We start from the raw sequence: 15,103 nt of genomic DNA on the forward strand, positions 1-15,103 counted from the left end.
CTTCCAATTTCTTTGTTCCCCATTATAAATTCCCCAGTTTCTGACCGTAAGGGACCCACATTTGTCTTCACTAATCTTTTTCTCTTCACAAGTCTATAGAAGCTTTTAGTCAGTTTTTATGTTCCCTGCAAGCTTACTCTCATACTCTATTTTCCCCTTCTTAATCAATCCCTTAGTCCTCCTTTGCTGAATTCTAAACTGCTCCCAATCCTCAGGTTTGCTGCTTGTTTTGGCCATTTTATATTTCTCCTCCTTGGATCTAATACTATCCCTAATTTCTTTTGTAAGCCACAGTTGTGCCACCCTTCCTGTTTTATTTTTGTGCCAGACAGGAATGAACAATTGTTGTAATTCATCCATGCGCTCTTTAAATGCTAGCCATTGCCTATCCACCGTCAACCCTTTCAGTAACATTCCCCAATCTATCATAGCCAACTCGCGCCTCATACCTTCATAGTTTCCTTTATTTAGACTCAGGACCCTAGTCTCGAAATCACCTCCCTCACTCTCCATCCTAATGAAGAATTCTATCAGATTATGGTCGCTCTTCCCCAAGGGACCCTGAACAAGATTGTTAACTAATCCTTTCTCATTACACAATACCCAGTCTAGGATGGCCTGTTCTCTAGTTGGTTCCTCAACATTTTGGTCCAAAAAACCATCACGTACACACTCCAGGAATTCCTCCGGGAATAACGGTATTATTGCTAATTTGGTTTGCTCAATCTATATGTAGATTAAAGTCACCCATAATTACAGTTGCATCCTTTTTGCATGCGTCTCTAATTTCCAGTTTAATGCCATCCTCTGCATACCACTGCTGTTTGGGGGTCTATATACAACCCCCAGCAACGTTTTCTGCCCCTTGATGTTTCTTAGCTCAACCCATACAGATTCCACAACACGATTCTCTGAGCTAACATCCTTCCTCACTTTTGTATTGATTTCCTCTTTTACTAACAATGCTACTCCACCTCCTTTCCTTTTTTGCCTGTCCCTCCTAAATATTGAATACCCCTGGATGTTCAGTTCCCATTCATGGTCACCCTGCAGCCATGTCTCTGTAATCACAACTATATCGTATCCATTTACATCTATTTGTGTGGTTAATTCGCCAACCTTATTGTGAATACTCCGCACATTGAGACACAATGCCTTTAGGCTTGTCTTTTCAACATTCTTAGTCATCTTAGCATTATTTCGTACTGTGGCCCTATTTGCTTCTTGCCCTTGATTTCTATGCCTTCCACTTTTGCCTTTTTGTTTCCTGTCTTTCGTTTTTATCCTTGTTTCCTCCTCCTCAGTCTCCCCGCTCAGGTTCCCATCCCCCTGCCATTCTAGTTTAAATCCTCCCAAACAGCACTAGCAAACGCCCCTGCGAGGACATCGGTTCCGGTCTTGCTCGGGTGTAACCTGTCCAGCTTGTACAGGTCCCACCTTCCCCAGTACCGGTCCCGATGTCCCAGGAATCTAAATCCCTCCCTCCTGCACCATTTCTCCAGCCACGCATTCATCTGGTCTATTCTCCTCTTCCTATACTCACTAACACGTGGCACAGGAAGTAATCCTGAGATTACTACCTTTGAGGTCCTGCTTTTTAATTTAGCTCCTAACTCCTTAAATTCATCTTGCAGGACCTCATCCCTTTTTCTACCTATGTTGTTGGCACCGACATGTACCACAACCATTGGCTGTTCACCCTCCCCCTTCAGAATGTCCTGCAGCCGCTCTAAGACATCCTTGACCCTAGCATCAGGGAGGCAACATACCATCCTGGAGTCTCGTTTGCGGCCACAGAACCGCCTGTCTGTTCCCCTTACAATTGAATCGCCTATCACTATGGATCTCCCAGTCTTTTTCCCCCCACTGCTGTGCAGCAGAGCCATCCATGGTGCCATGAACTTGGTCTTTGCTACTTTCCCCTGGGAGGCCATCCCCCCCAACAGTATCCAAAGCGGTATATCTGTTTGTGAGGGGGATGACCACAGGGGACTCCTGCACTACCTGCCTGCGCCTACTACTCCGTCTGGTGGTCACCCATCTCTTTTCTGCTTGTGCAGCCATTACCTGCGGTGTGACCACCTCGCTAAACGTGCTATCCACGATGTCCTCAGCATCGCGGATGCTCCACAGTGGATCCACCTGCAGCTCCAGCTCCGTAATGCGGGTAGTCAGTAGCTGCAGATGGATACACTTCCTGCACACATGGTCATCAAGGACACTGGAAGCGTCCCTGATTTCCTACATAGCGCAGGAGGAGCATATCACGGATGCGAGCTCTCCTGCCATGACTTACCTTTAGATTACTTAGTTACTCCCTATAAAAGATACTAATTACAGTAGGGGCCTTGTTCTACTCCAAACACTACCCAGTATAATCTAAAGTCCTTAATAAATGACACTAATTTTAAACAAACACACTTTAGTAGTACAACAAGAACTCAAGACAGAGGGAATGGAGAAATTACAGCAACCGTCCTCCACATATTCATTTTCTGAGACACTGTGGCCTGTGTTGGTGAAGTATTTGTGTTGAACGAGCCAAGTGTCCTCTGGCAAAGGCAGGTGGACATGGAGGAAGCACAGGAACATTTAAATCCAAGCTGAGTGGGTGGCTGATTACTGTGCACTGCCATAGAATCTTCCCATCCAATGTGGAAATAGGGCTACTTGTATCAAATCTTATCTTATGAGTAACAACCGCTCACAGATTTTTTTCCTCTTGTAAAAACAGAATCCTGGTCCACTGGGACAGGTTTCTCCAGCAGAAAGGAAACAGTTTGCTGACTTGAATAGCTGCTTCAGGAAATCTGTAAAAATGGAATGGTCAGAGATTTGTGGACTTGAGGATGGGCCTTTCAACAGACCACAAATGACATTATACTGCATTGTAAAAATTAGTAGGTACTGTTTAAGCAAATGGAATCATGGAATATTACAGCATAAGAGGAGACGATTTGATCCATCATACCTCTGCCAGCTCTGATAGAGATATCCACCTAATTCTGTTTCCTTGCCTTTCTAACACCCATGTAAATTTTTATTTTCAAATATTTATACACCTCCATTTTAAAAGTAATTTCTACTACCTTTATACATATTTTCACAAGGACTACTACGGATTCTGCTTCCAGCACTGTTTCTAGATGAGCATTTCATATTCTAATTCATATTTCATGGTGGAGGGGTATGGGGAGGGGTGGGTGCAGAAAAGCAGGAAACAGAGCAGGAGACTGGGACAACAGGGAACAAGGACGTCAATGGTGACTGAGGCCCGCCCGGTGGAATTTTCAAGTGTGCCTGTAAATGGGTCAGCAGCCCTTAACCAGTGGGACACTGCTTAAATTAGCAACCTACACCAGCTGTAGCAATGCGAATAATCCATTCATCCAATGTCACTCAGAAAAAGGTCCAAACATTTCTTTGGGAGAATGCTGCCACATTCCCTTCAATACCATACGCTTTAACTTGGACACTTGGACAAATGTGATAAAGGAAAGCCAGCATGGATTTGTTAAGAGCAAATTATGTTTAACTAATTTGATTGAGCTTTGTGATGAGGCATCAGAAAGGGTTGATGACGGTAATGCAATTGATGGACTTCCAAAAGGCATTTGATAAAATGCCACATAATAGGCTTGTCAGCAAAGTTGAAACCCATGAAATAAAAGGGGCAGTGGCAACATGGAGACGACGTTGGCCGAGTGACAGGAAACAGAGAGTGGTGGTGAAAGGTTGTTTTTCAGACTGGACGACAGTACAGTGCTGTTCCCCAGGGGCTGTTATTATTAGAACCACTGCTTTTCTTGTTCTATATTAATGACCTAGACTTGGGTACACAGGCACAATTTCAAAATTTGCTGCAGACACAAAATTTGGAAGTATTGTGAACTGTGAGGAGGATAGTGACTTCAAGATGATGTAGAGAGGCTGGTGGAATGGGCAGACACGTGGCAAGTGAAACTTAATGCAGAGAAGTGTGAAGTGATTCATTTTGGTAGGAAGAATGAGGAGAGGAAATATAAAATTAAGGTACAATTCTAAAGAGGGTGCAGGAACAGAGGGACCTGTGGGTGTATGTGCACAAGAAGGTGGCAGGACGGGTTGAGAAAACAAGGCATATGGGATTCTGGGCTGTATAAATAGAGATATAGAGTACAAAAGCAAACAAGTTACGCTGAACCATTATAAAACACTGGTTCGGCCTCAAGTGAGTATTGTGTCCAATTCTGGGCACCACACTTTAGGAAGGATGTGAAGGTGTTGGAGTGGGTGCACAAAGGATTTACTAGAATGGTTCAGGGGATGAGGGACTTCAATTCCATGGATAGATTGGAGAAGCTGGGGTTGTTCCCTTTTGAGAAGAGAAGGTTGAGAGGAGATTTAATAGATGTGTTCAAAATCATGAGAGGTATGTACAGAGAAGATAGGGAGAAACTGTTCCTATTGGTGGAAGGATTGAGAACCAGAAGACACCAATTTAAGGTGATTGGAAAAAGAACCAAAGGCGACACGTGAAAAAACCTTTTTAAGCAGCTAGTAGCTAGGATCTGGAATGCACTGCCTGAGAGTGTGGTGGAGACAGATTCAATTGTGGCTTTCAAAATGAAATTGGGTAATTATCTGAAGAGAAATGAATTGCAGGGCTACAGGGAAAAGGCGGGAAAGTGGTACTAGGTGAGTTGCTCTCGCAGAGAGCTGGCACGGACACAATGGGTTGAATGGCCTCGTTCTGTGTTGTAGCCACTCTAAAATTCTATAACTTTGTCAAGTCTCCTATGCAATGCTATAGCAAACACCTTTTGAAAAGCCAGAGACAAAATATCTGCTGCATTTTCTTCAATAATACACTCCATTATTTCCTCAAATATTTGGCAGGACACATCGAACTTTTATAAATCCTTGCTGACCCGCCTTAATGAACCCATGCCCTTCTCAGTGAGTGTTGGTATAATCTTGTGTACAGGTCACCAGGAGCTTACCCACTGCTGATTGGTCTATTTACCTGACCAATGTTAGGTTGACCAGTATAGCTTCCTAATCAATGCTAGGCTAAATTGGTTAGTTACCCGATTTATCCATTTCTGAACAGAGGTGTTAAACTGGCAACACTCCAGTCCTTGGCACAATTTCCATGTTTGAAATGTTATGGGATTGTTCTCCTTGGAACAGAGGAGGCTGAGGGGAGATTTGATTGAGATGTACAAAATTATGAGGGCTCGGGATAGAGTGGATGGGAAGGGCCTATTTACCTTAGCAGAGAGGTCAGTGATTGAGGCATAGATTTAAAGTGATTGGTAGAAGGATTAGAGGGGACATGAACAAATATTTTTTCACCCAGAGGGGCGTGGGGGTCTGGAACTCACTGCCTGAAAGGGTGGTAAAGGCAGAAAACCTCACCTCATTTTAAAGGTGCCTGGATCTGCACCTGAAGTGCCATAACCTGCAAGGCTACGGACCAAATCCTAAAAAGGGGGATTAGGCTGGATAGCTCTTTTTTTCCGGCCAGCACAGACAAATGGGCCAAGTAGCCTCTTCCTGTGCCGTAAACTTTCTATGATTCTAACCATCAGGACCAGTGCGTTTTACACTTTGAGTTTCATCAACATTTTCAGTTCGATTTCCTTATCTATAGCTATCCTAATTTCCCTACTTCCTCCTCTCACACTCTCTCATTTCCAATACCACACTCTCCTATGAAATCTAAGGTAACATACATATTTAGAATCTCGACCATTCCTTCATCCCCCATAAGATGATTTCATATTTCACCTTTAATCAGTCGTACTCTTTCTTTAGCTATCTTTTACTTTTTCTAGGTTTACAAAATCCTCTATTTCCCTTCATTTCAGTGACCACTGTACACCATAGTATTAGTCATATTGTAAAATTAAGTTTTCACATCATTAGTCAGACTTAATTATTTGGAAAGATTTCAAATTGCTAATGTGATAAATGTTGTCATGACATTGCTTCAATACATCTAGCCCAATATTGTTTAATATATATAAACGAGCATTGTTTGATCTGAGCATTGTCTGATTATAACATTGGTAGAATTGCTGCATGGAATGCTAGTTCTCACTCCCTCCCGCTGATGCTACATTACTCACCCGATCATACTGTCCATCTTGGTGACATTGGCGACAGTCACTACAGGCAAAGGGGCCACATTCGACATGGACGTGTAGCTCACACACTATCAAATCAGAAAGGCGACGTTATTCATACAGGGTTATGCCAGCTCACAAATAAAACTGGGCGTTTCTGTTATCATTATAATCATGTATTCTTCCACAGATCAAGACAATATTTTGCAGCCAATTAAGACCCAACTCTTTTCTTACCCTCAGTGTTGTAACTGAGGGTCAGACACCCCTGATGGCTGCAATTCCATGTGAAATGCTGTTTGCAGAAATCTGATGTATGAGCTTTTCACTGAGCTATTATCCACATGCAGAGACAAAAAGCAATTTGTTTCTGCAGTCAAATTCAAGGAGCACAAGCTTATTTATCTAGTGATGATGTTTATTCCCACTAATTGATAGACACATATTCATTCAAGCAACTTTACCTCAGCCAACAACTTTTCACTGGTCACCCAGTTTAGTTGGAAGTATGTCAGCCCAATAGTTACAAACAGCAAATAAGTAAAGATCTGCTTAGTGCACTAAATCAGCATTTTGCTTCCACATTACATCTCATTGGCCAAGAGGAAAGTTCAAAATTATAGTGTCTTCTGTACCTGTAAACAAGTAATTCATGAGAAATATTGCAAAACGGCCCTAGTTCAACAGGACAGTTATACAATGAGTACAATTCACATGAATAGAACACATGAATCCCTGAGCAGCATTACTACAGTGAATAAAATTTATACGTAAAGCCTGCTTTGACTAGCTGGGTGGAGGAATTGGTATAAATCTGGTATTACATTATTTTCCACATGGGGCACAGTTAAATGAGGGTCAGTAAATGGCATCATTTTCTTTTTTGCTTTACTGGTTTATCAAAGAAAATGACTAATTATCAAGACATCCTTGGTTATGATGGCAAACTAGGATTTATCAGACAACTGCTGTGCAAGGCATGCAAAGATATGCAGATATAGTAACGGTCACACAACAGCCTGGGTGAAGAACCTAGAGCTACACATAAGGAAGCTCATTCACACCTCATCCCAATTTTCTCTGCTCCGCTCCACCCCGCCCTTGCTCTGTTCATCCACACGCCACCGTAACCCATTCCAGCCCTCCCTACCCTACTCTTGCTCCATCCAACCGCCTGCTCTATCCCACCCCAACTTGCCCCATTCCACCTCATCCCACCCCACTACCCTTTGTGTGAAAAAGCAGGTTCCTAATTTCACTCATGAATGGCCTGGGTCTAATCTTTGTGACTGCATTTTGATAACCACAGGTAACGACCATCAGTAAACAAACCTACCTTTAGAACCACATCATAAAAATTAGAGCAACATGCAATTTCCTACAAGTCCCTGGTCTGAGTTTTAAACACAAAGCTTGAGTGGCCAAAACAGGGGTTTGTCAGCCTCACTCATCCATTCCATTTCAAATACAAACAAATTATTCTGTTGAAAATGGTTTTTAAATGGGAATAAACAAAAAGCATTCATTATTAGTGACTGGAATATGTAAACTTGGTATTGATGCTTTAACAGTAGCAAGGTAATTCTCAGTTTTGGAGTTTATCAGACAGGCTGCAACTCACTAAATAATAGCATAGTGTCTTTGTGCATATTGCATAAATTATATTCAAAACCCAAGGCAGAACCATACTGGTTTACAAATGTACAAATCATGAGGGGTCCGGACAGAGTGGATAGTGAAAAACTGTTCCCATTGTGAAAGGATTGAGAATGAGAGGGCACAGATTTAAAATGATTGGCAAGCAAAGCAAAAGCAACATGAGGAAAAACTTCTTCACGCAGCAAGTGATTAAGGTCCGGAATGCACTGCCTGAGAGTGTGGTGGAGGCAGGTTCAATTGAGGCATTCAAAAGGGAATTAGACTGTTATATGATGAGGATGAATGTGCAGGATTACAGGGGGAAGGTGGGGGCATGGCATTAGATGAACTGCTCATTCGGAGAGCCGGTGCAAACTCAATGGGCCAAATGGCCTCCTTCTGCACTGTAACAATTCTGTGATTCTGTGTGGACAGTGAAAGTTAGCACAGCAAAAACAAGCCCCTCAGACCAATCAGTTATCTAAGAAGAGATGATCTTGTTCTACAAGTATCAAGTATTCACCATCAAACACTCAATGCAAGTCTTTCAACATTAGTTTCACATTGAATACTCACCGCCACCATGAAAAACGTATTTATTTAAAAGAAAGTCGCTCAATTTTCTTGGTGACCTCTGTGCTAAAGGGAGGTGCAGGCAGGACTGGCAAATGGAATACTATTCCATCTTTGGCATTCAAGAGTGTGCAGCAAGCACTCCCAGGCCAGCCACAGATTAACCGACAGCAGAGAGCTTCAACAATGACATCAGTTCCATCTTTGACTAATGCTTTAGTGTGGATTAGAACATACCCAGCCAAACCCCAAGCCCCACCACCGTGCCCCACACCCAACCCCACCACTGCCGTGTCCCACACCCAACCCCACCACAGCCGTGCCCCACGGCCGCTGTGCCCCACATCCAACCCCACCACTGTCGTGCCCCACACCCAACCCCACCACTGCCGTGCCCCACAGCCGCCGTGTCCCACACCCAACCCCACCACTGCCGTGCCCCACAGCCGCCGTGTCCCACACCCAACCCCACCACTGCCGTGTCCCACACCCAACCCCACCACTGCCGTTTCCCACACCCAACCCCACCACTGCTGTGCCCCAAGGCCGCCGTGTCCCACACCCAACCCCACCACTGCCGTGCCCCACAGCCGCCGTGTCCCACACCCAACCCCACCACTGCCATTTCCCACACCCAACCCCACCACTGCCGTGCCCCAAGGCCGCCGTGTCCCACACCCAACCCCACCACTGCCGTGCCCCACGGCCGCTGTTTTCCACAAGACGTGGTGCAACAACACTTGTTGTTGGTTGCTGAGTAACTGCAGTAAAGTTCACTTCAGTTCAAAATGTTGTTACTTATCAAGTGCTACTCCAAGGGTCTGACACTGACAATCATCACAAATGCTAAACCTGAGATTAATCACTTGTCTGTAATCTGATGGCCGTTTGATATTTTATTCCCTGAGACACACTGCACATGCATCACATTCACACAATACTGTTTCAGGATATTTTATTTCAGATTATTTGCCATTATAAACTATCTCTATACCTTCACATCGTGTTGCAGGACTCTCTTCCAACTGCCTTCTACAAACAGTGCAAAATTTCTTTTTGTACTGTGCAGGAACTCCAAGACAGTGTGCCACAGGAATCTAGAACAATGAGAAGATTAATCAGTCCCCACTTTAGAACTAAATATACATTCACCCTCCCTCAATGACCAGCAACATGGAAGCACCTAAATCAATGTGTCTTGCCAATAAAATTCAGCACCGCCACAGATAATTGTTGATTAGAATTATGGTTCAGGTAGCCTGTACATGAAGCTGTTGGTGGACTGGTGTCACAACACAGGTTAGTGCCCATAGCTTACGACAAAGCCAATTTCCAATCTCTGCTGGTTAAACAACAAGTTAGATTTATATAGCACCTTGAATGTAATAAAACATCCCAAGGCACTTCACAGCAGCATTATAAAACAAATATGACACTGAGCCACAAAAGGAGCTATTCGGTCAGATGACCAAAAGCTTGGTCAGAAAGGTAGGCTTTAAAGAGTGTCAAAGGAGGGGGGAGAGAGGCAGAGAGGTTTAGGGAGGGAACATACAAACATACGAATTAGGATCAGGAGTAGGCTACTCAGCCCCTTGAGCCTGCTCTGCAATTCAGTAAGATCATGGCTGATCTGATTGTAACCTCTGTTAATTGCGCGATTATATGTAGGTGAAGGGAGTTAACTGGGGCTTTAGTTGAGTACTTAAAAGCAGACACTCACTGGGACTGGGAGAGGGATTTGTGCGATTACATTTGTAATCCTTTTACACTGCACAATAAATGTGAAACTGAGTAAATATAGGCTCCAGCCTTATCCTTCTATAATAAGCTTGCTGGAGTTGAACAACTTCAACTCAACATTCCCGCTTGCCCCCAATAACCTTTCACCCCCTTGCTTATCAAGAATCTATCTAACTCTGCCTTAAAATATTCAAAGATTCTGCACCACCGCTTTTGAGGAAGAGTTCCAAAGAGTCACGACCCTCAGAAAAAATTTCTCATCTCTGTCTTAAATGGGCGACCCCTTATCTTTAAATAGCGATCCCTAGTTCTAGATTCTCCCACAAGGAAAAACATCCTTTCCATCTCCACCCTGTCAAGACCCCTCAGGATCTTATATGTTTCAACCAAGTCGCCTCTTATTCTTCTAAACTCCAGCAGGTACAAGCCTAGCCTGTCCAATCTTTCCTCATAAGACAACCTGCCCATTCCAGGTATTAGTCTAGTAAACCTTCTCTGTACTGCCTCCAACGCATTTACATCCTTCTTTAAATAAGGAGACCAATACTGTACACAGTACTCCAGATGTGGTCTCACTAATGCCTCGTACAGCTGAAGCATAACCTCCTTCGATTCCCCTCACAATAAATGATAACATTCTATTAGCTTTCCTAATTACTTGCTGTACCTGCATGTTAACCTTTTGTGATACATCCACCCAGATCCCTCTGCAATCTCTCACCATTTAGATAATGCTTATTTTGTATTCTTCCAGCCAAAATGGACAATTTCACATTTTCCCACATTGTACTCTATTTGCCAGATCTTTGCCCACTCACTTAACCTATCTACATCCTTATGCCCTCTTCACAGAATCACAGAATAATACAGTGCAGAAGAGGCCCTTCAGCCCATCGAGTCTGCACCGATGCATTAAAGACACCTGACCTGTCTACCTAATCCCATTTGTCAGCACTTGGCCCATAGCCTTGAATGTTATGACGTACCAAGTGCTCATCCAGGTACTTTTTAAAGGATGTGAGGCCACCCGCCTCTACCACCCTCCCAGGCAGTGCATTCCAGACCGTCACCACCCTCTGGGTAAAAAAGTTCTTCCTCAAATCCCCCTTAAACCTCCTGCCCCTCACCTTAAACTTGTGACGCCTCATAACTGACCCTTGAACTAAGGGGAACAGCTTCTCCCTATCCACCCTGTCCATGCCCCTCATCATCTTGTACACCTCGATCAGGTCACCCCTCAGTCTTCTCTGCTCCAACGAAAACAACCCAAGCCAATCCAACCTCTCTTCATAGCTTAAATGTTCCATCCCAGGCAACATCCTGGTGAATCGCCTCTGCACCCCCTCCAATGCAATCACATCCTTCCTATAATGTGGCGACCAGAACTGCACACAGTACTCCAGTCCAGCTGTGGCCTTACTAAAGTTCTGTACAACTCCAACATGATCTCCCTGCTTTTGTAATCTATGCCTCGATTGATAAAGGCAAGTGGCCCATATGCCTTTTTCACCACCCTATTAACCTGCCCTTCTGCCTTCAGAGATCTATGGACAAACACGCCAAGGTCCCTTTGTTCCTCGGAACTTCCCAGTGTCAGGCCATTCATTGAATACTTTCGTTTCACATTACTCCTTCCAAAGTGTATCCCTCACACTTTTCAGGGTTAAATTCCATCTGCCACTTTTCTGCCCATTTGATCATCCCGTCTATATCTTCCTGTAACCCAAGACAATCAACCTCACTGTTAACCACTCGGCCAATCTTTGCGTCATCTGCGAACTTACTGATCCTACCCCCCACATAGTCATCTATGTCGTTTATATAAATGACAAACAATAGGGGACCCAGCACAGATCCCTGTGGTACGCCACTGGACACTGGCTTCCAGTCACTAAAACAGCCGTCTGTCATCACTCTCTGTCTCCTACAGCTAAGCCAATTTTGAATCCACCTTATCAAGTTACCCTGTATCCCATGTGCATTTGCTTTCTTGATAAGTCTCCCATATGGGACCTTGTCAAAGGCTCTGCTGAAATCCATGTAAACTACATCAACTGCACTACCCTCATCTACACACCTGGTCACATGCTCAAAAAATTCAATCAAATTTGTTAGGCATGACCTCCCTCTGACAAAGCCATGCTGACTATTCCTTTTTGCCAATCCAAGTGGAGATAGATTCTCTCCTTCAGAATTTTCTCCAATAGTTTCCCTACCACTGATGTGAGACTCACTGGTCTGTAGTTCCCTGGCTTATCTCTACAACCTTTCTTAAATAGTGGGACCACATTAGCTGTTCTCCAGTCCTCTGGCACCTCCCCCGAGGCCAGAGAGGAATTAAAAATTTGGGTCAGAGCCCCTGCAATCTCCACCCTCGCCTTCCACAGCATCCTGGGACACAAATCGTCTGGACCTGGAGATTTGTCCACTTTTAAGCCTGCCAAAACCTCCAATACCTTGTCACTGCCTATGACAATTTGCTCAAGAACCTCACAGTCTCTCTCCGAGTTCCATATCTACATCCTCATTCTCTTGGGTGAAGACAGATGTGAAGTATTCATTCAACACCCTACCAATGTCCTCTGGCTCCACCCACAGATTTCCCCCTTGGTCCCTAATGGGTCCTAATCTTTCCCTGGTTATCCCCTTCCCATTGATATAATTATGGAATATCTTGGGATTTTCCCTACTTTTACCAGCCAGAGCTTTCTCATATCCCCAGTTTGCTCTCCTGATTGCTTTCTTAAGCTCCATCCTACACTTTCTGTACTCCACTAATGCTTCCGTTGATTTGGTCTCCTTGTATTTGCTAAAAGCCTCCCTTTTCCTTCTCATCGTACCCTGAATGTTTCTGGTCATCCATGGTTCTCTGGGCTTGTTGCTCCTACCTATTACCCTAGAGGGAACATATTGGGCCTGTACCCTCCCCATTTCCTTTTTGAATGCCCCCCACTGCTCTTCTGTAGATTTCCCGACAAGTAACTCTTTCCAGTCTACCTTAGCCAGATCCTTCCTTATTTTACTAAAATTCGCTCTCCCCCAATCCAAAACCTTGTTTTGCAACTTGTCTATTTCTTTCTCCATAACAAGCTTAAATTGTACCATGTTGTGGTCACTATCACCAAAATGCTCCCCCACCAAAACATCAACCACCTGTCCGGCTTCATTCCCCAGAATTAGGTCCAGCACTGCACCCTCCCTTGTTGGATTCTCTACATATTGAGCTAAAATGTTCTCCTGTCTACATTTTAAGAACTCCACTCCAACTAAGCCCTTAACACGATGACTATCCCAATTAATGTTGGGAAAGTTGAAATCACCTAATATAATTACCCTATTATTATTTTCACACACCTCTGCGAATTGCTTACTTTCTCACAACTTACTTTCTGACCTATCTTTGTGTCATCAACAAATTTAGCAACCATGCTTTCGGTCCCTTCATCCAAATCATTTATATAAATTGTAAAACGTTGAGGCCCCAGCGCTGATCCATGTGACACACCACTCGTTACATCTTGCCACTAGAAAATGACCCGTTTATGCCTTCTCTGTTTCCTGTTAGCTAGCCAATCTATCCATGCCAATATATTACCCCCTACACCATGAGCTTTTATCTTCCGCAATAACCTTTGATGTGGCATCTTGTCAAATGCCTTTTGGAAATCTAAGTACATCCACCAGTTCCCTTTATCCACAGCACATGTTACTGCTTCAAAGAACTCCAATAAATTGGTTAAACATGATTCCGTTTCACAAAACTATGTTGACTCTACCTGATTACCTTGAATTTTTCTAAGTGCCCTGCTATAATGTCTTTAATAAGAGCTTCTGACATTTTCCCTATGAGGGATGTTAAGCTAACTGGCCTGTAGTTTTCTGCTTTCTGTCTCCCTCCCTTTTTGAATAAAGGAGTTACATTGGTTATTTTCCAATCTAATGGAACCTTCCCCGAATCTAGGGAATTTTGGAAAATCCAAACCAACGCATCAACTATCTCACTAACCACTTCTTTTAAGAGGGAATTCCAGGGCTTAGGGCCCAGCCAACTTAAGGTGTGGCCGCCAATGGAGAGATTAAAATCAGGGATTCTCAAGAGCCCAGAATTAGAGGAACACAGATATCTCAGAGGTTTGTGGGGCTGGAGGAGATTATAGATATAGGGAGGGATGAAGAAATAGAGGGATTTGAAAACAAGGATGAGAATTTTTAAATCAAGATATTGCCTGACTGGGAGCCATTGCAGGTCAACGAGCACAAGGATGATCGGTGAACAGGACTTAGTGTGAATTTAGACACAGGCAGGAAAATTTTTGGATGACCTCAAATTTATGGAGGGTAGAATGTGGGAGACCAGCTAGGAGTGCGTTGGAATAGTGAAGTCTAGAGGTAACAAAGGCATGAACGAGGGTTTCAGCAGCAAATGAGCTACGACAGGGGCAAAGTCAGGCAATATTATGGAGGTGAAAATAGGAGGTCTTAGTGATGGCATGAATATAAGGAAACGCATCTCAGGGTCAAATACGGTTTAATCTCCGACTGTTGCCAGGGAGAGGGATGTAATCGGTAGCTAAGGAACAGAGTTTGAAGCAGGGACCAAAAGCAAAGGCTTCATTCTTCCCAATATTTAATTGGAGGAAATTTCTGCTCATCCAGTACTGGACGTTCATCTGAAAATGCACTAACTGGAGCCAAATTACCTGCCTACAAATAGTAGCCAAAGAAAATAAACTGAAGGTGGATTCTGGCCAGGAGGTGACATTCATTTCCATTAGTATTTCAAAAGGAAGAATATAAAAGGATATGGGAGAACATCAGGGTAATGGGATTATAGTTAAAGAACTATGACCAGCAGTGATATGATGGGCTGAATGATCTCTCTCTCTCTGGTGTAATGTCTATGAATCTATAATAGAAATTACCATTAGCAGAGAGCTGGTCATCCGACAATGCTAGTTGGGGAATGATGGATAAACAGGGAGAACAAAACTCAACGTTGAAAAATAATCTAGAGGGGTGATAACTGCACAGATACAGCTTCA

At 43.6% G+C, this 15,103-nt stretch overlaps 1 protein-coding gene across 1 annotated transcript in view; it reads right to left on the bottom strand.

The window, feature by feature from the left end:
* LOC137373117 (diacylglycerol kinase theta) overlaps positions 1-15,103 on the bottom strand; it is a 296,078-nt gene that overhangs the window by 254,874 nt on the left and 26,101 nt on the right. The window contains exons 3-4 of the mRNA XM_068037996.1: positions 9,316-9,418; positions 6,114-6,199 (exon numbers count right to left, since the gene is read on the bottom strand). Coding sequence (XP_067894097.1) covers positions 6,114-6,199; positions 9,316-9,418 — 189 coding nt within the window. The remainder of the gene's footprint in view (positions 1-6,113; positions 6,200-9,315; positions 9,419-15,103) is intronic.

Source organism: Heterodontus francisci, chromosome 1 (genome assembly GCF_036365525.1).
Source record: "Heterodontus francisci isolate sHetFra1 chromosome 1, sHetFra1.hap1, whole genome shotgun sequence".
NCBI lineage: Eukaryota > Metazoa > Chordata > Chondrichthyes > Heterodontiformes > Heterodontidae > Heterodontus > Heterodontus francisci.